General features: G+C 40.7%; 1 protein-coding gene across 4 annotated transcripts in view; it reads left to right on the top strand.

The window, feature by feature from the left end:
* HOMER3 (homer scaffold protein 3) overlaps nucleotides 1-21,617 on the top strand; it is a 143,290-nt gene that overhangs the window by 112,494 nt on the left and 9,179 nt on the right. For all 4 annotated transcript variants that reach the window (XM_056518177.1, XM_056518178.1, XM_056518180.1 and 1 more), the window contains 4 exons: nucleotides 710-831; nucleotides 9,886-10,042; nucleotides 10,845-10,952; nucleotides 12,856-12,936. In XM_056518177.1, coding sequence (XP_056374152.1) covers nucleotides 710-831; nucleotides 9,886-10,042; nucleotides 10,845-10,952; nucleotides 12,856-12,936 — 468 coding nt within the window. The remainder of the gene's footprint in view (nucleotides 1-709; nucleotides 832-9,885; nucleotides 10,043-10,844; nucleotides 10,953-12,855; nucleotides 12,937-21,617) is intronic.

The raw sequence follows: 21,617 nt of genomic DNA, 5'->3' as shown, positions 1-21,617 counted from the left end.
CTGGCATGGCTAGCATAAGATTAGCTGAAGCATGCTACACATTATCTTTTATGTTTTACCATGGCTGCAGTTCTTGAGAGAGATTTTTATTTCGCAATGCCGTACCCAGCAACATGCAGTGTTGTTAAAGCCCGGTCCACACTGCATTTGTCCAATACAGTTATCCATCGGCATCCCATTCCTGGTATAATGTGGCAGGCAGTAGTGGGCACTATTGACCAGGTGCCTGGTGATTCCATTCAAGCCATATACCCTATTGTTAGATAACTCAATAGCATAGTCTGCTGCGCTATTGAGTCCCCTTAAATAAAGTATATGGCCTGAATTGAATCATGATTAAAGTGCAAACGCAGTCCAAGAGTTTGTTTACACTGAGTAAATTAAGCAAGGAATTTCCATGTTTTTTTTATTTTTTTTAAATAATGTCAATGGGAAACTGATGGCATACAGCAGCGTCTGTTTTTAACATCTATTTACATATAACTTTTTTCCAAAAAAACCATGTTGTGACTTCACCCTTACAGCTATGTGAAACTAGCGTGTATACCAGTATATCACACATACACTATTTTACATTTTAATCATTGTATTGCCCTTGCACCCATCAAAAGAAGCCCGGTTGCCATCACTGGATTATTTTTTTAATGCATTATAAGACACAAGTGACCTACATAGGAATATTAAATTCAACCTATTTTATTCTCCATAGATATTACCCTCTCCAATTATCAGTGCCAATGGACCAGGAGATGACAAGTTTTTCAGGAGCCAGAGTGCAGAGATGGAGCTCAATACAGAGCGAGAACGGGTAAAGAAGATGTTGTCAGAAGGGTAAATACATATAGTACCATATTTACTATGTCTGATGTGTTAGAATTTTTGCTCCACATGTGCAACAATTGTGGTGCATAGCAATTGAGACATTTACTATGATGTGTGTGCCAACAAGAACAGGAAAATGCACCTAGCTTGTCAAAGGGGTGTGGGCTACTATAAAAGGGATGTGGCATTGTATAAAAGTCTAAGGCCTAAAATGCCATTTGCCAAAATAATTCACCAACATTTTTGTGCATTACCTTAGCGTAAAGTAGGTCACCCAATAGTTGGTGTAAACTAAAACTCGACAGTCTACAAATGCAGCAGAGCAACTGTGAGAATCTTGTGCATCTGTAGTCTGTCTATCTATGTTTGCACTGTTTAACAGTTAGACAGTTTTAATTGATTTTCCTATTTGTTCAATATACGAAAGAATGGAATGTATAGAATATTGTGCATATGTAGTATGGGTGTTTAGAAAGGAGTAAGACCCCTGGTGAGTCTTCAAATATTTCAGCTTTATACATACTTCATAATGTTGTGCTTGTACTATGATGATTGTAATATCAGCTTGGAGCATTCAGGGCAAACTCCCATATATTCTTCTTTCACTGCACCTGTGATACACCACAGAGGTTATATACTGTAGACAGATATGACCTATATGTACACTGACCACTGACTTATATACCTCCTATTAAATAACATTTCTGGAGAAACATTTCTTAGAACTTTATGTTGCTTTATTCTCATGTTGTATGTACACATTTATGTGCATTTGTGTTGTGTTTTTGTAACATGCATATTCTGTTTTGATTGGTGAGCTCCCATGTCTCTCCATGAGTTCACCAATGAGAACAAAAAATGTTTGTTAAAAACACAACAAAAACACACTGTGTGAACACAGCCTTATTTCTTCTGTAAATATACAAATTAATGAACAACTTAGTATTAAAAAAACACTTAAATTGATGTGATCTAAGGTGATACAAGGTGCTCAACTCCAAGTGCAGTTGTGCACCTACATTGGAGTGGAGAACCCGCACCTATGGATCACAATGTGGTTTCACAACTGTGGTTAATGTAAACAATGACATTAGCTAGCCCTCAAAACTGATGTAAAATTGCGACATTAGCCAGTATATCCTTATATGAAGGACACACTTGAGCCCGCACACCAACGCCAAGGTTTCCCAAATGGTGCGGGATCTATCAACTAACCTACCTGGCCAGATATATAAAACCAGGAACCAAATTACGGCAGCCATAGGCCCGACTTGCAGATTGCTCCTCAGTCACCTCCAGTGTTAATCTAAGCACACATACAATGGGAGGGAGTAGAAAAGCTACAAGCCCCACCCTGGTTGGTTCATTTATAACAACTTGGTATTACCATTTTTCTTGTCAACATGGTGTGCCTCTACACACACACACACACTGGCCCTGATTTACTATTATAAACCTGACATATTTTGTCGGGTTGTGCGCCAGAAATTCTGTCTGTGCCAGAATTTGCACTAGAATAAAAAAAAAACGGCCAACTCTCCATTTTACTGAGAAAACCTGAAAAAGGGGCGTGTCCCAAACATTTTCAAGAAATCCCAACATATTTACTAAGGTTTCCATAGAAAACCCCACAGTATAGAGAAGGTGAAAAAAAAAAAAAAAGCAAAATGGAGGGAAAAGGGCAAAATGTAGGAAAACCTTATATATCTGTTGGGAAACAAAAACCACACAGAAAACTCAACTCAACTCTTAGTAAATCAGGGCCAGTGTGCAGTCAGTGGTAACAAAATGTCAGACTATGTAAATCAAAAACATTCAGTTGTCAATTGAGTCATACATTTCCAGGAGAAATAATAGAGGAACCGAACAATGCACAATTCTGCAAACGGAGGATTCCAAAATGTTAGTTCACTTTGTCTTATATTTTCTGATGAAGAAGAAATGTGTTTTTCTCAAACTTTTACATTAATATTATAATATTGATATCATTATATTATGATTAATGATATTTTCTAGCACCTCCATACTGTTTTTATTTTTATAGTGTTAATTCATAATTTGTGTTATAGTCACATGTGATATATTATATACTGTACTCTTCTAAAGGTAGGCCCTTTATAAGAATGAGAGATATACTGTATACTGTACTTTTCTAAAGGTCCTTTATAAGAATAAGAGTTATGTTAGACAAAAGACTGCGAGCCCAAGCATTGTAATGTCATTTATATTAATTCCTTCAGGGACAGTTTTGCAGAAAGTGGGGGCTGGAGCTATGAATCAGTGCAGTGGTTCTAGGAAAACACACAGGAGAGTTGGCCTACAGTTGGCCTGCACGTGTAAACGCACCCTTACGCAGTATTCAGAGGTGTACTGCATGTACTGGACACTGACCCTACCAGCGTTGGAACATGTCTTGTTATTTTCAGGAAAAACCAAGCTGACAAAATATTTTCCCTCATCTCTATGGAAGAGGCGGAGATACAGTGTTCCTGTATTGCTGTCTCTCCCATAGAGAAACATGGAGGAGGCATGTTGTCCCCTGCCTCATACGGGGGATGATAGTCTTCTTGCACAGAGCACTAGGAGAGCAGGGTGCTGTGCACTAGGAGATCATGCGGGGTCCCGGCGGCAAGACCCCCCTGCGGTCAGACACTTATCCCCTATCCTTTGAATAGGGGATTAGTTGTTCTGCAGCACAAAACTCCTTTAACCCCTTAAGGGGTTTAGTTTTTTCCTCCTTACCTTTCAAAAATCATAACCCTTTCAATTTTGCACCTAAAAATCCATATGATGGCTTATTTTTTGCACCACCAATTCTACTTTGTAATGACATCAATAATTTTACCCAAAAATCGACAGCCAAATGGAAAAAAAAATCCACGCAGTACACTTTTCATAAAAAATGACACCTGATATGTATTCTGTAGGTCCATACAATTAAAATGATACCCTACTTATATAGGTTGGATTTTTTATTACTTCGGAAAAAAATCATAACTACATGCAGGAAAATTTATACATTTAAAATTGTCATCTTCTGACCCCTATTACTTTTTATTGTTCCATGTACAGGGCGGTATTAGGGCTCATTTTTTGTGCGGTGATCTGAAGTTTTTATTGGTGCCATTCTTGTTTTGATTGGACTTTTTGATCGCTTTTTATTCATTTTTTGTTATAAAAAGTGACCAAAAATACGCTATTTTGGATTTAGGAATTTTTTTGCGTGTACGTCATTGACCGTGCAGTTTAATTAACGATATATTTTTATAGTTCGGACATTTACGCACACGGCGATACCACATATGTTTATTTTTTTATGGGAAAAGAGTAGTGATTCAAACTTTTATTAGGGAAGGGGTTAAATGATCTTTATTAACTTTTTTTGTTCACTTTTTTTTTTTCCAGTGTTCTATCTCCCATAGGGGGCTATCAGACTCCACACGCTGATCTTTTACACAGATCACTGCAAAGCCATAGCTTTGCATTGATCAGTGTTATTGGCGGTTGATTGCTCTAGGCTGGATTTCAGGCTTGTAGCAATCAATCACCGTTCGGACGTGCAGGAGGCAGGTAAGGCACCCTCCTGCTTCGTCCTAGCTGATCGGGACACCGCAATTTTATTGCGATGTCCTGATCAGCCCGACTGAGCTGCCGGGGTGCTTTTACTTTCACTTTTAGACTGATAGCAGCCAGACCGTGCGGGTATGATGCGAGCTCAGCTCCTGAGCTCGCTTCATAACCCTCCCGTGCCTCAGCGCCGGGTATACCCGGCGTTCTGTGGCAAGGGGTTGAACTTTAGGAAGGCCAGTTTTCACCAACTAAGAGAGGACCTCATTGACATAGATTGGGACCGTGTCCTCTGTAATAAAAGTACAATGGGACATTTTTAAGAGGATCCTGAATAGATCTTCTGAACGACATATACCCTATGGGAAAAAATATGTTAGAAACAGAAGAAAACCAATTTGGGTTAACCAAAACAGTTAGAGATTTGAGAAAAGCGTTTAGACTACTAAAACAAGAAGGTAGTGAAGTGTTGTTAAAAAAATTATTAACTTTGCAGATGTGGATAAATGTAGGTTATGCACCGTAAAAACAAAATGTACAATAATGTGCTAAATAATAAAAAATTTGGTAAAACTACTACCGAAAAGGACTTAGGCTACTGGTGGACAATGAGCTCAACTTTAGTGATCAGTGCCAGGCAACTGCTGCCAAGGCTAATAACGTTATGGGATGTATCAATAGACGCATAGAGGCTCGTGTATAAATCACTAGTCAGACCACATATGGAGTATTGTGTCCAATTTTGGGCACCTGTATATAAGAAGGACATTGCTGAACTAGAGAGGGTGCAGAGGAGGGTGACAAAGATAGTTAACCCCTTCCTGCAGAATTACTTATGTAAACGTCAGGTTATGCTGGTAGTTCGCGCACCCTGACATATATATGTCATTCAGTTAACCCGGCGATGCGCGGCATCACATGGGTTAACAGGCAGAAGTCCCAATGTTACCAGCGGGCGACAACTTCTGCAAGCCCCCCAGGGGGTTAAAGTTCAGGTGCCCCGCTCTACCCTCCCCTAGAAGTCCGGGTAGAGCGGGGGAAGATGACCCATCCGTTGGGGGGGGGGGGGCGGGGAACATACCGCAGGACCGGCGCAGGCAGCACAGACCGGCGGCAGGCAAGTGGAGGAGGCAGCGTCGGCATCAGTGAAGATTGCAGTAAAGTGATCTTCACTGCTGCTTCTAGCAGTTTCAAGACTACAACTCCCAGCATGCCCAGACAGCCTTCTGACATAAACACAAAAAAAAAAAAAACACGTGACCCCATTTTGGAAACTACACCCCTTAAGAAACGTAACAAAGGGTATAGGAAGCCTTAACTACCCACAGGTGTTTGAAGAATTTTTGTTGAAAATGAAAATATTTTATTTTTTCGCTCAAATGCTGGTGTTATCCCAAATATTTCATTTTCACAAGGCGTAATAGGAAAAAAAAAACTAAAATTTGTAACCCCATTTCTTCTGAGTATATAAATACCCCACATGTGGATGTAAAGTGCTCTGCGGGTGCACTACAGGACTCAGAAGAGGAGGAGCGCCATTGGGGTTTTGGAGAAAGAATTTGGCTGGAATTGAAGGCCATCTGTGTTTACAAAGCCCCCATAGTGCCAGAACAATGGACCCCCCCACATGTGACCCACATTTTGAAAACTTCATGTAATGTAATAAGGGGTGCAGTGAGCATTTACACCCCACAGGTGTCTGACAGATTTTTTGAACAGTGGTCCATGAAAATGAAAAATTAAATTTTTCATTTGCACAGCCCACTGTTCCAAAGATCTGTCAAACGCCAGTGGGGTGTAAGTACTCACTGCACCCCTTATTAAATTCTGTGAGGGGTGTAGATTCCAAAATGGGGTCACGTGTGTGGGGGGGGGGGTCCACTGTTCTGGTAGCATTCTGGTAGTATACCTAATATGAAGACCCCTCAAATCCACTTTAAAACTGAACTGGTCCCTGAAAAATTCAGCTTTTTGAAAATTTGGGGAAAAATTGGAAAATTGCTGCTGAACTTTGAAGCCCTCTGATGTCTTCCAAAAGAAAAAACATGTCAACTTTATGAAGCAAACATGTGAATCAATCTATAAATTATTTGGGATGTCTATTTTCCTCAGAGCTTAAAAGTTAGAAATGCTAAATTTCCGAACTCTTCTAGACTGTGGAACTCTCTGTCACATCATGATGTGATGTCTGACTCAATAAACAATTTCGGGGGGGGGGGGGGATACCAATTTTGTGGATTTGTTCTGGATTTTTTGTTCTGGATTTGTGATCGGTATTGCTCTCTCATTTTGCATCCTTTTTTCAAAGTGCAGTTCAATTTCTTACCTAGAAGACAAATGATCAGCATCAGCGTTTACTGTACAAAAATACAGATGCAATACTGATCCCAATTTAGCTATAATATGTTTGTATTATGGATGTATATCAATATGCTCCAGTGAAACTAGACTTGTACTGTATTTTTGTTGATTCTGCACAAAAATGCACCCGCTACTTGCGGCCAGTCTGCTGCATGTGAATATGCCCTAACAAGTATTTAAGACAACACAGCAGGAAAGCAGAATTATTAATACAAGGTATAGTCCATTTATACTAATGTAAAAAATTAAAATACATAGGATGCCAGAATAATCTTTTAATTTAAAAGTCCTCTACAACCGATGTGGCTTATTTCATATAATCCCATACAACATGTATATTCATAAAGATCTACATGGATGGTGTGAAATGTGCCTTGTAATCTGAATACTGTATGCATATAAGTAATTGTTTTCTATATTACATTTGCATTAGTATAGACCCTAGCACACCTTGCTGTGCACTTGTATTCTTAGCACACTGCAGATTAAAGATCTCTAAAATTATGATCTGTCGATATAATATAAAGTGACTGAGAACGAGTTGGTATAACCCAGATTTCAGGCTTACTTCCCCCTCCATCTGCCACAAGCCAATTAAAGTACAAGCCAGTAATTACAGAGGACTCAGCGACACATTTTGGAGCAATCATATCTTTAGACACTCCGCACATTTTCCTCTGAATATTAACCCGCTTTAAACCTTACAATAGGGACTAATGGTAAAGTAATTCAACTAAGAACTGGCTCCGTAGATTGGGTTGAGAGATCGTACTAGACCTCACGCCTGCTGACTTGCAGGGCCGGATCTTTTGATTACATTGGGAAAGATTAGTGAGCGGAGACCTCGATAAATCACTTGCATTTATGGAAAAGATTAGACGGCCTAATAATTTCAGTTCCTGGGGGCGGTTTATAGCTGGTGATTACCTCCTGCACCTAAATACATAACTGATCAAGAACAAGATTTGTGGTCCTGAACATTGGGGGAGATTTATCAAAACCTGTGCAAAACCAGTTCTTATATTTTTGACAAGGCCTCTGCAAAATGAAAGAAGCGATCTGATTGGTTGCCATGGGCAACTAGGCAACTTTTCCCCTGCACAGGTTTTGATAAATCTCCCCCATTATGATTGCATACCCCTACATTGTTATATCTGGGGCACGGATTTTTTTATAGGCTTTAACAATCTTTAGGCAATATTTAGGCAAAATGAAAATGGTCTGGATATTAAAGCTGCATATTCATATAACCATGTAGCAATGTCAGCTGTAGAAACTAAAATAAGCAACACTTTTAATGAAGACCTATGGCAAGAATAATCAGTAAGCAAGAGAACACCCAAAAAACATGTTTATCTTCTTCTTTATTCAAAGATCCATATAAAACACCATCCAATCTTTTTTTGTGCTCCGGTTTGGAGATTATAAGTGTAGCAGATGACTATGACTGTGCAGACATGTGACATCCCCATTGATTCTAATGCAGTCCCCACAGGATTCTGCTGAAAGAATGAACATGTTTATTCTTTTGGTGACAATTCAACTACGGAAACACATTGACAACCATGGTAGGCTGTTGCAAAGCTGATTCTGCCCCAAATTTATAAGTAGAAATTCCCAGTTTGAACTGGTCCCATGGGTACGTTTTACAAGTACAAATTTTGCAACAGATTTTATACTGTGGATTGCAGAGCATCTGTTGCAGAAAATCCACAACAGGGATAAGCATGTGTGGGCGTACCCTAAAGCTATGTTTACATGGAATAAATTTCTATGTTTCCGTTCAGATTCCGTTCCACTAAGCTGACAGCAGATTATTTGCAGTTTCGTGGAATGTGTACAGAAGTTGTGCTGAATTTCTTGTGTTCAACACAGAGATTCTGGACAGAAGTCAGAGTCACATTGACTTCAATGGGACGCTGCTGCAGAAAAGAAAATATAACATCAAGGCAATGACCTCTATCAACTCACACTGTATTAGACAAAATGGCAGGTAGAGGGGAGCGGTGTAGATTTTACCAGAGCCTCTCTAGTCTACCTGTAATATAGCCAGTGGTGACTGCACAACCGGGACATTTGTATCAGTACCAGTATATGACAGCTAGAGTCTATATATGCCAAATGACTGCAGACAAGTGTGTATATATATATATATATATATATATATATATATATATATATATGCAGTGTATATACAGTTATTATCCTTCACATGAAATCTATCAGCAGTCATATAGAGGCTCTGTTTATAATGGAGAATCCAATAATGGATCCAAATATCATCTATTAGACACTCTTTACTTATAGTTATTGCATTTCTGTGATGCTTTGTGAGTAGTGCTGCATGCTCTGCTGTTCTTGCCAGCAAAACGATGGAACTCCTGACAAAGGTTCTGAATGAAGTCCGAAATGAAGAACAGTTAGTATACAGATCAGAGAGCTTAGGAATATGCACTAGAGTGGTAAAAGTCTATCTTGCAGCTATAAAAATGTTCTTCCACTGCATAAAACTTCAGTAAGGCTCCCACACTTCTGAAATTTGATTTTTATAGTTTACCTTAATGAGGTCTGAGGCAACTGTGGTGCCAACTTTAAACATTGGGAAATGCAGAAATGAACTATTAGATAGAGAACATTCCCTGTCCTGGTTATTGGGGATATTCTCAGAACTACTTTCCACACACGAGTAGTACATTGTAAAATACTTGCAGAGCTTCTTCATTTTACCGCTTTGCCAGTTGCAAGGTATGTTCAGGAGGGGTGGGGTCATCCCGGTGCTCCACTCCTTGCTTCATTGGTATGTAATGTTTGATGGGGTTCCCTTTGCCCTTGTCTGCTGTAAACATATATTGGACTGCAGGGCAGCCATTGATAATATGGTCATATTATGTGATTCCTTGTAGTTCATTCATGAGTATTGTGAGCACGGGATGTTGTCTCTTTTTTCCCCTCCTGTTGTGTGACTCTTCATTTTAATGTCTTTTATCTTTTCTTTGCATTTTTTGGCAATAATATAATGTAAATGTTTAATATACATCTGTGTTAGTGACTCCACTTTCTATATTGGTTTTTGCATATGATAAAAGAAAACATAAAAGCCGTATATTTTATGCGATTTCTGTATCTCGTCGCCAGATCTGTGTGTGAGGTCCAATGGGAAGCTGAGTTTTTCAGTCTTCAGGACAACAACAACAAGTTGGTTGCTGCTTTGCGGGAAGCAAACGCCAATGTGGAGAAGTGGAAAAAGCAGCTGGCTGGATATCAGGAGGAGGCAGAGAAATTACGTCAAAGGGTATAGAAATCAGACGTTTATATTATATACTATGCTGTAAATATATTTTAAATGACTCAGGCTTTTCTTATCTTCCCTTCTGTACTTTCATAAAAGTGGTGACAATTTGTGTAAGTCCATGGTATATATGGATTAAGTGTAGGTGTTGTAAAATACAGCCTGTACCTTCACAAGTGTTCATACGTCAATCAAAATGACAGCACAAAATAGCGGAGCAACTGGTTAATCTGGACTGAGGCAGCAAAATCACTTAGCATTGGACCTATGCAGGACATCATTGAAGCTTTCAATTTTGTTTTCAATGTTGTATTTTAAGAGCTACCTACCACTGTGATTCCAAACAGCTTGTCCCCCATGCTGTCAGTGCTTAACACAAGAGGCCATGAAATGTTATTTTTATACTGAAGAAATGTACTGAGATTTAATATGTATAAAACATAAACCACCCTGCTGGGAAAAGTAGAAATCGCACACGACCCGCAACATTGTCAAATTCAGTGGCTTCAAATTTACAGATGTAAGAACTGGTCTAAATGGGCGCTATAGGATGAGTGATTTACTTACGGCATGCACAGTGTACTGTGTTGGAGCTAAATGTAACGCCTGCCGTTCTCTACAGAATTTACTTGGATACATTTCTGTATAACTCAATTTGGTTATGTGGGAAGGTCATATTTTACTTTTGTTATGTATCTTTTCTCCTAGAATTGAGCATCACAGTCTATACCCTTATTTACTCAATCTTATAAGAAAGTTTTATAAAAGATGTATAACAAGATCTTCTAATTTTACTATTGTGCAGGTGACAGAGCTGGAGACACAGTCTACTACAGTGTCTGCCACAGAACCGGAAAATGAACTGTCTGAGCGACTAAGAGACCTTGAGACTCTACTTAAGAACAAAGAAGAGGTGATGAAAGGGGTTAAATTATTAAATGCTTTGTAGAATTACATTTCATACAGATTTTAATATGTTTAAACATTTCTTTTTTGTTATTTTCTGAAGAACAGACAAGCGCAATTGTCCTCAACCTTATCATTGTGAAAAATAATTTTGTCCATCATTTAAAGAGGGTTTCTGGGCAAACTTAGCTGATGGTCTATCCTTCGGGGAGGCCATCAATATCTGATCTGACACCCCTACTAAGCAGCTGTCTTAGTCAGCCATTGCGTCCAGAAGTAAGTGTGGTGAGCCACGGGGTGCAATGAGGGTGAGGCGTATGGGGCAGATGTTGTAGCCCAGGGGCAGGTGTTATTACCCCTAAATGTTTGTGACACCAGGGCATGGTTTTCCTGGTAACCACCCGATCAGTAGCACCGCTATCCCTAGGTTAGGCAGAGTCCAAGACCAGGTTAGTGTTGATGGTGGCTTTACTGAGGTAGACAGATGGAAATAGTATTTACAGCTAGGCCAAGATCCCAGGGAGGTGGACAGTAACACAGAAGGACCTCTCAGCTTGCTGGGACTTGTAGGGACTTTGAAAGACTTTAGGATAGCCACACTGACTATAATATACTTGACTATAGACTTGACTGTAGGTAGAGACAGCAGACATAGAAGACTTGACTTACTGACATGTGGCTGTAGGTTGGCTTGAGGCCTCCAGATGTGCTGGACACTAGCTCTGAGATGTCTGGTCTTTACTGTGCTTCAGGATCTAAGAGAGAGATTGTAATGGCTGCCCATCTTATAAAGGGGCTGAGCCAGAAGCTCATAGGTCAAGTTGCATGTCACCTGGTTAGCTGGTGCTCTCTGGGTAAAAAACCCATTATATGAACACATTATCATGTGACTAACTCATAGGTCCTTGAAGGTCCGTTATACATAACACACGTAACACTATAAATAATATATATTACTATGGGGAAGACACTGCAGGAGGACACTGCAGGAGAGCCCCTAGGACACAGAGGGACTCAACCGGACAGGGCCTAAGTACTGTACGGGACTATATCCCGTACTGGGACACCACATAAGCACAGGGTACAAAGCCAAAAGCCTAGGCTCCTTAAAGGGGTACTCAGCTGGAAAACTTTTTTTTTAAATCAACTGGTGCCAGAAAGTTAAACAGATTTGTAAATCACTTCTGCTAAAAAATCTTAATCCTACCATTACTTATTAGCTGCTGAATACTACAGAGGAAATTCTTTTCGTTTTGGAACACAGAGCTCTCTGCTGAATCACGAGCACAGTGCTCTCTGCTGACATCTCTGTCCATTTTAAGAACTGCCCAGAGTAGGAGAAAATCCCCATAGCAAATATATGCAGCTCTGGACAGTTCCTAAAATGGACAGAGATGTCAGCAGAGAGCACTGTGTTCCAAAAAGAAAATAATTTCCTCTGTAGTATTCAACAGCTAATAAGTACTGGAAGGATTAAGATTTTTTTAATAGAAGTAATTTACTAATCTGTTTAACTTTCTGGCACCGGTTGATTTAGAAAAAAAAAAAGTTTTCCACCGGAGTACCCCTTTAAATTATGGTGTCCATGCCGTGTTACTGTAGCTCAGCTCCCACTTGAAGTGAATAGGAGTAAATCTGCCGTAACCCAGCATTTCCACAATGTAGATGGAAGCAGAGGCTTCTGGCTCCCTATATTGTGTACATCCAGGTTCTGCAGCTGATTGGTGGGGGTGCCGGATGCGGGCAGATCACATATTGATGGGCAAGAGGGTGGGCTATCAGTTAAGTTTGCCCGGAAAGTCCTTTCAATACAGATGTTATTGTCCATTCACCACATATTATTGAAGCAACAAGAAAACATAGCCGTTATATTAACATACTTACAGGTTTATTTTTTGCTTTGGCCGTAGGAGATTCATCAACTGAAAGGACAGAGACCTGACCTTACTGAGCTGGAGAATGAAAGAGATGAACTAGTAAAGAAATTACAAGTAGGACCATGTTCAGTGATGATGAACATTAATGCTGCATTTGTATGAACGTCATATAGGCAGTTACTAGCCCATTCGTCAACAACAAAAACATAAAGCGCCACTTTATACTATACAGGTGAAACTCCAAAAATTAGAATATTGTGCAAAAGTCCATTGTATTTCAATAATGCAACTTAAAAGGAAAGGAGCATGAAGTGCTCCAAAATCTCCTGGTAGACTCCCTGGACTTAATGAAGCACAGTGACCAACACCAGCAGATGACAGGACTACCCAAATCATAGTAATTGGGGGGGGGGGGGGGTTGGCTTTGGGGTGTTCATGAGCTTTAAGACATAATCATCATATTTATAACAAATCATAGCTTGGACTATCTTGTTTTGCATGTTATGAGGAGTCTCTCTCTTATATTAGTTTCACCTTTTAAGTTGCATTACTGAAATAACTGAACTTTGCACGATATTCTAATTTTTGGAGTTTCACTTGTATAATGGCTTTTAATCAGTGTTTTAAAGGGGTTCTCTGAAATCAGGTAAAAAATGCTTTGGAATCATATAGCATTGCTTACCTGTCTGCCCCAGTTCTGCATGTTATCTTCTTTCTGACTCTGTCCTCTTAATGGTTGAGCAACCACTCAGTACTACAATTCTCATACTGCATTGCTTTCCTTTAGCACTCCATCACAGCCCGCCGACCTTTCCCTCTCCTCTCCCACAGCACTCCTGCCAGTTCCTGCCCAGAACTGCTGCAGAACATTGCTCTACACAGTAGACAATTGCTCTGCAGACAGTAAATCTGCAGCACCTGCTGGATTCATTCCCTGTCTGCTCCTCTGCCTGTGGCATTACTCAGGCAACAAGGCAAAATTGTGTAAGCACACATCATCCCCCCCCCTAAATATTATACATCACTCAGTTTGCCATCTTGGAAGAGCTGACACAACACCACACTGACAATGAAAGGACCAGACAACTTGCTGTCAGGAGTATTTCAAGCAAAAACATGCTGAAACCAGCACAATATGTGACAACATTATATAAGTAAGTTATATATCTTTGGGTAAAAGTTTTATTTAAATACAATTTTCCAATACCAGAATACCACTTTAATGCCAAATAACTCCCACTAGTGTGATAATATACTGTGCTGCACCAGTGAATACCACATTATGAGGACAGTGCACATTCTTCCTTGAAATCTTCCAGAACATGATAACTTTGTATATATACCAATATTTTTTTTTATCTTTTAACCCCACCAGGATGAAGGGCTTACTGGTACGCCCTTGCATCCTGGTATTTAAGGACTGAGGGCGTACCTCTATGCCCTGGTCCCGTTAACAGGGTTTAAACCGTTCTCATGAGCGGAGAATGCTTTAAACACGGTGGGTCCCGGTTGCTACGGGCAGCCAGGATGCACGGTTAATTTCGGGCACCGCCGATCAGGCCGATGCCCTACATCCACCCTTTAGACGCCGCGATCAAAGTTGAGCGTATAAAATGTTGGGTTAACTGTGCAAGTAACTCAGTTGAGCTGATCGGGACATCTGCGGCAACATCGCAGGTCCCGATCAGCTGAGTGGACAGCTGGAGGGCCCTTACCTGCCTCCTCGCCGTCCGATTGGTCGTCTGCTGCTCTTAGCCTGCGGTTTGAGCAGCAGAGCACCGATAACACTGATCAATGCTATGCTATGGCATATCATTGATCAGTATATGCAATCAGAAGATTGAATTAACCCCTTCCCTAATAAAAGTTTGAATCACCCATCTTTTCCTATTTTTTAAATAACATACTAACATAGTTCATAAGGTCCATCAGAGTCCCTCAAGTTCAACCTATATCCCTAATGAGTCCCTACTGAGTTGATCCAGAGGAAGGCAAAAAATAATGTAATAAAAAAAATCATGTGTGATACCACCGCGTGCGTAAATGCCCTAACTATTAAGATATAAGGATAGCTAAACCACACGGTCGATGGCCTACACGTAAAAAAATGCCAGTCCAAAATACCAAATACAAAATAATAGTCCAAAATTGTGCATTTTTGGTCACTTCATATATCAGAAAAAAATGAATAAAAAGCGATCAAAAAGTCCCATCAAAATATGGTACCAATAAAATTTAGTCCTCATATAGCCCCTTATGTGGAAAAATAAAAAAGTTATAGGGGTCAAAAGATGACAATTTGAAACATACTAATTTTGGTGCATGTAGTTATAATTTTTTTAAAGTAGTAAAATAAAATAAAACCTACATAAATTGGGTATCATTGTGACCGTATGTACCTACAGAATAAAGATAAGGTGTAATTTTTACCAAAAAATGCACTGCGTAGAAACGGAAGTCCCCAAAAATTACAAAATGGCGTTTTTTTTTTATTTCACCCCACAAATATATATTTTTTGGTTTTGTGGTAGATTTTGTTATTAAATGATTGACGTCATTACAAAGTACAATTGGTGATGCAAAAAACAATCCTCTTATATGGGTCTGTAGGATCAAAATTGAAAGTGTTTAGTTTTTTCCTCCTCCCCTTCTAAAAATCGTAAGTGCAAAAACTTTAATTGGTCTGGTCCTTAAGGTCAAAATGGGCTTAAAGGGTAAGGCTAAGTTTCTATTAGTTTTTTTGTCCTGCGTTTTTTGGTTTAAAAAAAAACACAAGAAAAAATGCCAGTGCAATTTCCTGTGTCTGGCGTTTTTTCTGGCGTTTTTTCATTTGTGTGGAAATTGCATTTTTGGCCCCTTTGGCGGTATTTTTTTAGTACCAAAAATTTGTTGGGTACCAAAAAAAAAAAAAAGAAAGGATGCAGTAGTGATGGAAAAAATAATGTATTTAACTAAATTTATATTTTTTTATAACAACATTTTTATTAATTTTTAATGAAATGTGTGTTTCACTTTTTTCCCCTTTCTTTTTTGACATTTTATAGGTAGTACTACTACTCCCAGCATGCAACACACTGTTCCATGATGGGAGTAGTAGTACCTGTACTAATAGACATATCGCCCGATGCGATCGTCCATAATATAGCAGAGATGCGGAGCGGCTCTACACAGCACTCACATCTCTGCTCTGTACTCCGGCCAGTGATGTGAAAAGAACATCACTCATTCATATTTCCCGCCCAGAGTGGGGATTGGCTGGATGGTTGTAGCCAATCACAGCTCTCAGAGGGAAATATGAATGAGCGATGTTATATTCACATTACTGGCTGGAGTATAGTGCAGAGATGCGAGCGCAGGAGAAAGCCGCTCCACATCTCTGCAATAGATAGGATGATCACAGCGGGTGTCAGGAGTGATACCTGCTGTGATCTGTCCTTAACTGCAGGTACTACTACTCCCATCATGGAGCACACTCTGTTCTATGTTGGGAGCAGCAGTACCTGCAGTTAAGGAAAGATCACAGTGGATGTCACTCCTGTATAATGTATAGATGCGGACGGCCGCTCTTCTATGGTCCCCTGCACTGACTTATATATACACATATTCCTATTTCCCGCAGAGAGCTGTGATTGGCTGGAACCATCTGGCCAATCACAGCTCTCTGCGGGAAATATGAATTGGTGTATATATACGTGAGTGCAGGGAACCATAGAAGAGCGGCCGGCCACATCTATACATTATACAGGAGGATCGCAACGGGCGATCTGTCAATAAGTACAGGTACTACTACTCCCATCATGGAACAGTGTGTTCCATGCTGGGAGTAGTAGTACCACCTAAAAATAAAGAATAAAAAGTGAAAAACACACACACTACATTTTTATTAATGTTGGCTACATTTTTGTGCCGTGCCCACCCACATAAATTGATCCCGGTTTAAAAATGTATAAAAATGTTGTTATAAAAAAGATAAATTTCGTTAAATATTATTTTTTTCATCACTACTGTATCTTTTTTATAATTTTTTTTTATGTTACCCTACGAAATGTTATTAAAAAAGGTATCTTCATCACTTTTTTGGATCGCTAAAGTCCAAAAGAGAATAAAAACCGCCCGAAAAAAACGCCAAAGTTAAAACCCACATGGCGTTTTTCTTGCCGTTTTTTTTACTCCCATAGACTTCTATGGGAGAAAAATGCCAAGATTTCAGGGAAAAAAAACGCCAGTGGCTCAACATGCTGCGATTTTGCAAAACCACCAAGGAGCTGAAAAAAAGATTGAAAAAACGCCAAAAGGATAAAAAAAAACGCCAAACAAAATGCCAAGTGGAAAAAGAATTTTGCGAGTTCTCATTGATTTACAGCTAACATCTGGCCGCAGCGTTTTTTGGCCGAAAAAACGCCATGCGGCAGAATTGGCATTTTTCTTGGTGTTTTTCCAAGAAAAAAAGAACAAGTAGAAACTTAGCCTAAGGGACTAAAGGGTATTCTAGTTATGTAAACAGTACTTCAGTGTATAAGGAAATGGAAAGATCTCTGCTTGCTGTGACAAATAGCACATTCTGTTTTGCAGCTAGAGGCTGAAAATTTTTCCCAATCATGCCCAAATAACACAATGTACAGTGACCCCTCGACCTACGATGGCCCCGACATATGATAATTTCAACATGCGATGGCCTCTCAGAGGCCATCGCGTGTTGAAGGCAGCATCAACATACGATGCTTTTGTATGTCGGGGCCATCGCATAAACGGCTATCCGGCAGCGCAGACTGCTTCAGCTGCCGCCGGATAGCCGTTTACGGTGCCCCGTGTGGTCCGCTGACGATCACTTACCTGTCCTCGGGGCTCTGGCGCGTCCTCTTCGGGATCCCCTGCATCGTCGGCGCTCTCCATTGTCGTCATCATGTCGCTGCGCACGCCGTCCCGTCATCCAATAGGAGCGGCGTGCATAGCGACGTGATGACTGTGACGGAAAGCGAGGATGCCGGGGAAGCAGAGGCCTTACCGGAGCGTCGGGGACACCCCGGGGATGCGGCGACAGCGATGGATGGCGACATCCAGGGCAGCGGTGACGAGCAGTGACGGTCCGGAGCGGCGGGGACAGGGGAGTACAACTTTCTCTGACAGTGGTCTTCAACCTGCGGACCTCCAGATGTTGCAAAACGACAACTCCCAGCATGCCCGGACAGCCGTTGGCTGTCCGGGCATGCTGGGTGTTGTCGTTTTGCAACATCTGGAGGTCCGCAGGTTGTAGACCACTGTCCTATACTTTACATTGCACTGATCCCTCAACATGCGATGGTTTCAACAAACGATGGTCCGTTTGGAACGGATTACCATCGTATGTTGAGGGACCACAGTATAATTATATATATATAAATATTATGAAAGTTGCATAACTCTTCAATGCACTTTAAACATCTTTTTTTTTTCTTCTTTTTTTTTTTACTTACATTTTTGCTTAAATTTGTGTAATAGAACTGCCACCTGTGAATATATCTTTAAAGTGACATGCCTGTCACTCTGCTGAATACACATGGAGAAGGAAGTAAGCTGCTGATCGGGTATCTTGAATCCAATTGCCTGATCCTTCTCTTCCATACAGAGTCCGAGGGTCACCATGTACAGATCCTGCTAGAATCAACATGTTCAGCCACCATTAATCTAATGAGTAGGACCAGCTTTATCTGTCCAGGTTAATCTGCTGCCTGTGTATAATACGAAGGCTAACCATACACAGTCTGGGTTCAGCACCCACAATAGAACAGACTCCACTAACACATGGACATGTCCACCTCTATGTTTCACTTGATAACACTTCTATCTCGGAGATTCAGAGGGCGGCCGGCACAGACTGAGTTCATTCTTTTGGCTGATGAAGTTCCACAGCAGTAAACTGAAATTCTGTTGTGTGCACGGGGCACACTGTACACTTTTTCCAGCTGGATCCACTTCTTGCTTTGGCTCCAAAAATAGCATCATATCTGCATTGGTGTTTTTCCAGAAAAACCCTGTGTGACTCCATCTTTACCCTTAATGTTCCTGCCCAGATTATTCGGGCCCAGGTAGATGTGCCCTAAGCCACTGTCCTTCCCTGCACTGAGGGCACATGGACTGGTAGAGGCTAGGAAATGTAGCACATTTGTTCTTTTTTATATTATTGAATTAATACATATACACAAACATATCACCCATTATATACTGTATATATCTTTTATGAATCTCCCCGAAAAAAGTCAGTACACGTGTCTAGTACTGCATTCATGTGCATTATATCTACTTTATGTAGTAAGCATTTCATACATGTGGGTATTTTCTAATGTGGATTCTCTTTGTTAGCGTGCTGCAGGTTGCCATGGAAATGCTTCGCCCTGTTGCTTTGTTCAAGGATACCTCGCTGGTTCCGTGTTATTCTAGCTTATTGGAAGCAAAAGTCATTGGGTGATGGGAAGCAGCTTACTGTTTTCTCTCTGTACCATGGTCTCTCTAAGACATTGAAATATGTCTGTGTATTAGATGGAAGCAGGAATATGGAAAAACCAAACTCTTTATCCTCACTGGTATTTGTTACACCGGTCTAAAGTGAAAGTGCACTGGAGCAAGATCTTAAATCCTTTGTTCTGGGTCAGTGCTCAGATACATGAGATTAGACTGATCAGATTGAGTAACCTGCAGTAGAAAGAAGTCCTGTTTGCTCACTTCACGTAGCCTAAGCTCTAACGTTTTCCTTATTTAGCTATACATATTTTGCCTCCTGCCACAGCTTGTGATGCCCGTGACATTACACTCAACTCTTTCCGCCCAGAGTGGGGATTGGCCGGATGGTTGCAGCCAATCACAGCTCTCAGCATTTCTTTATTTCTTATTTATAGAACACTCCAGACAAAACCTCAGTTCTGTGTTATGCTTAGTGCAAACAAAGGAATTCATATACGGCCTTCTTAGGTCCTCCATAGGCATAAAACAATCAGAATACCCCTCTAAGGTTAGGTTTACATCTTCGTCGGAGGCTCCTTTCAGCACCAGCAAATAAAGCAGGCCAGGTCGCTGCATAACGGACGCCTACAGGGTCCAACAGAGTACATGAACTTTAATGGGGGATTTTGACCAAACCAAAAAATACTGCATGCTATGTTCCCCGAGCAGAGCCTCTGACACAGATGTAAACCTAGCCTGATGCAGTATGGCAGAACCTAAGTAAAATTTTGTAAAACCCCAAATAACCAGGCACATCCAGCCTCTTACAGCAGGGGTTCTCAACCCGTGGTACAAGTACCCCTAGGGGTATGCCACGGGTTGTGCGGGGGTACGGTACGGCAATGCGCTGACAAATACTGGCCATGCATTGTCAGCGCAGAGCGGGGAATGGCTGCGGCCGTTCACTGTACATGAGCTGCGTGGTTGCCGGGCCTGACGTTGAGCGGAGATGCCGCACAGCACAGGAGGACGTCACTCGTCAGTGCCGCCCCGCCGAACGGGATATACAGAGATATATAGGCCAGGTAATGTTAAAAATAAAGTGTAAAAACTAAGTGTATGGGAGGGAGGGGTGGGATGAGGGGGAAGGGAGGGACGGGCAAGAAATAATGGCATATGGGCATTAAGATGGAGCGGGGGGGAGGGATAAGGGCAAAAGGGGATCAAGATGTAAGGGGGGGGTACAATGGCAAAAGGGGATCAGAGGGAAGATGGAGGGGGTGGGATAATGGCAAAAGGGGATGAGAGGGAGGGGGGAATAATGGCTCAAGTGGATTAATATGAAGGGGGGGGGTGATGATTATCCCCCCATCTTAATCCCCTTGTGCTATTATTCCCCCCCTCCCTCTGATCCCTCTGTGTCATTATGAAAATAAGTCATTTTATGACTTATTTTGTCAGCAGGTACCCCTGGCACGTAAGTTCCACACAAACTTGTGCGAGAGGTACCCGCGGACATACTTTTACCCTTTGGGGGTACAGTTGCGAAAAAGGTTGAGAACCACTGTCTTACAGCTCTGTTGATTGGAGCAATACTGCTAGATTATTTGCAAGCAATGCTAGCCTGACTTAATTCACCATTGTAATTTCAAGTAGTTTTAACATATATATGATATATAACTGAAGACATACACATTAGTCTTTTGTTTAAATTGATTGAAGTACAATACAACAAAAACAAGGATAACAGCACATACACACACACATTATATATATATATATATATATATATATATATATATAATATATAAGCAAAGATGGCGACCGCAGCACTCCAAGTAAATGTGCAAAAGAATTTATTCCAAGATAAATACAGGCAACGTTTCTGTGGCCTCACACCACCATTTTCCACCAATGGTGGTGTGAGGCCACAGAAACGTTGCCTGTATTTATCTTGGAATAAATTCTTTTGCACATTTACTTGGAGTGCTGCGGTCGCCATCTTTGCTTATATTACCTTTTGGACCCAGGACCAGGGTCCCAGAGACTGACTGCACCCACGCACAGTTGGCTTGGGAGTGCTGCTCTCCAACCTGTATATATATATATATATATATATATATTATAGATGTGTGTTGCTAACATTTTACCAAGTAGGGGGCTTGTTGTTTTGTTGTTTTAAGGGCTGTCCTCTCTTTTAGTTTTTACATTTTTAGATTTAAATGCATATTTAATCTCAATGTATATCTTTAATTAGACATATAGATTTGGTATTGTTATGGTGATCTGTCTACTACAAATTTTGCTGCTAAGTAGACTTATCATGTTTTAACTCCTTAACGACGCAGGACGTAAATGTACGTCCAGATGCGGTGGCA

This window comes from Hyla sarda, chromosome 1 (genome assembly GCF_029499605.1).
Source record: "Hyla sarda isolate aHylSar1 chromosome 1, aHylSar1.hap1, whole genome shotgun sequence".
Taxonomy (NCBI): Eukaryota; Metazoa; Chordata; class Amphibia; order Anura; family Hylidae; genus Hyla; species Hyla sarda.
Note: the sequence above shows the minus strand (reverse complement) of the source record. Positions and strands in the feature narration are given on the sequence as shown.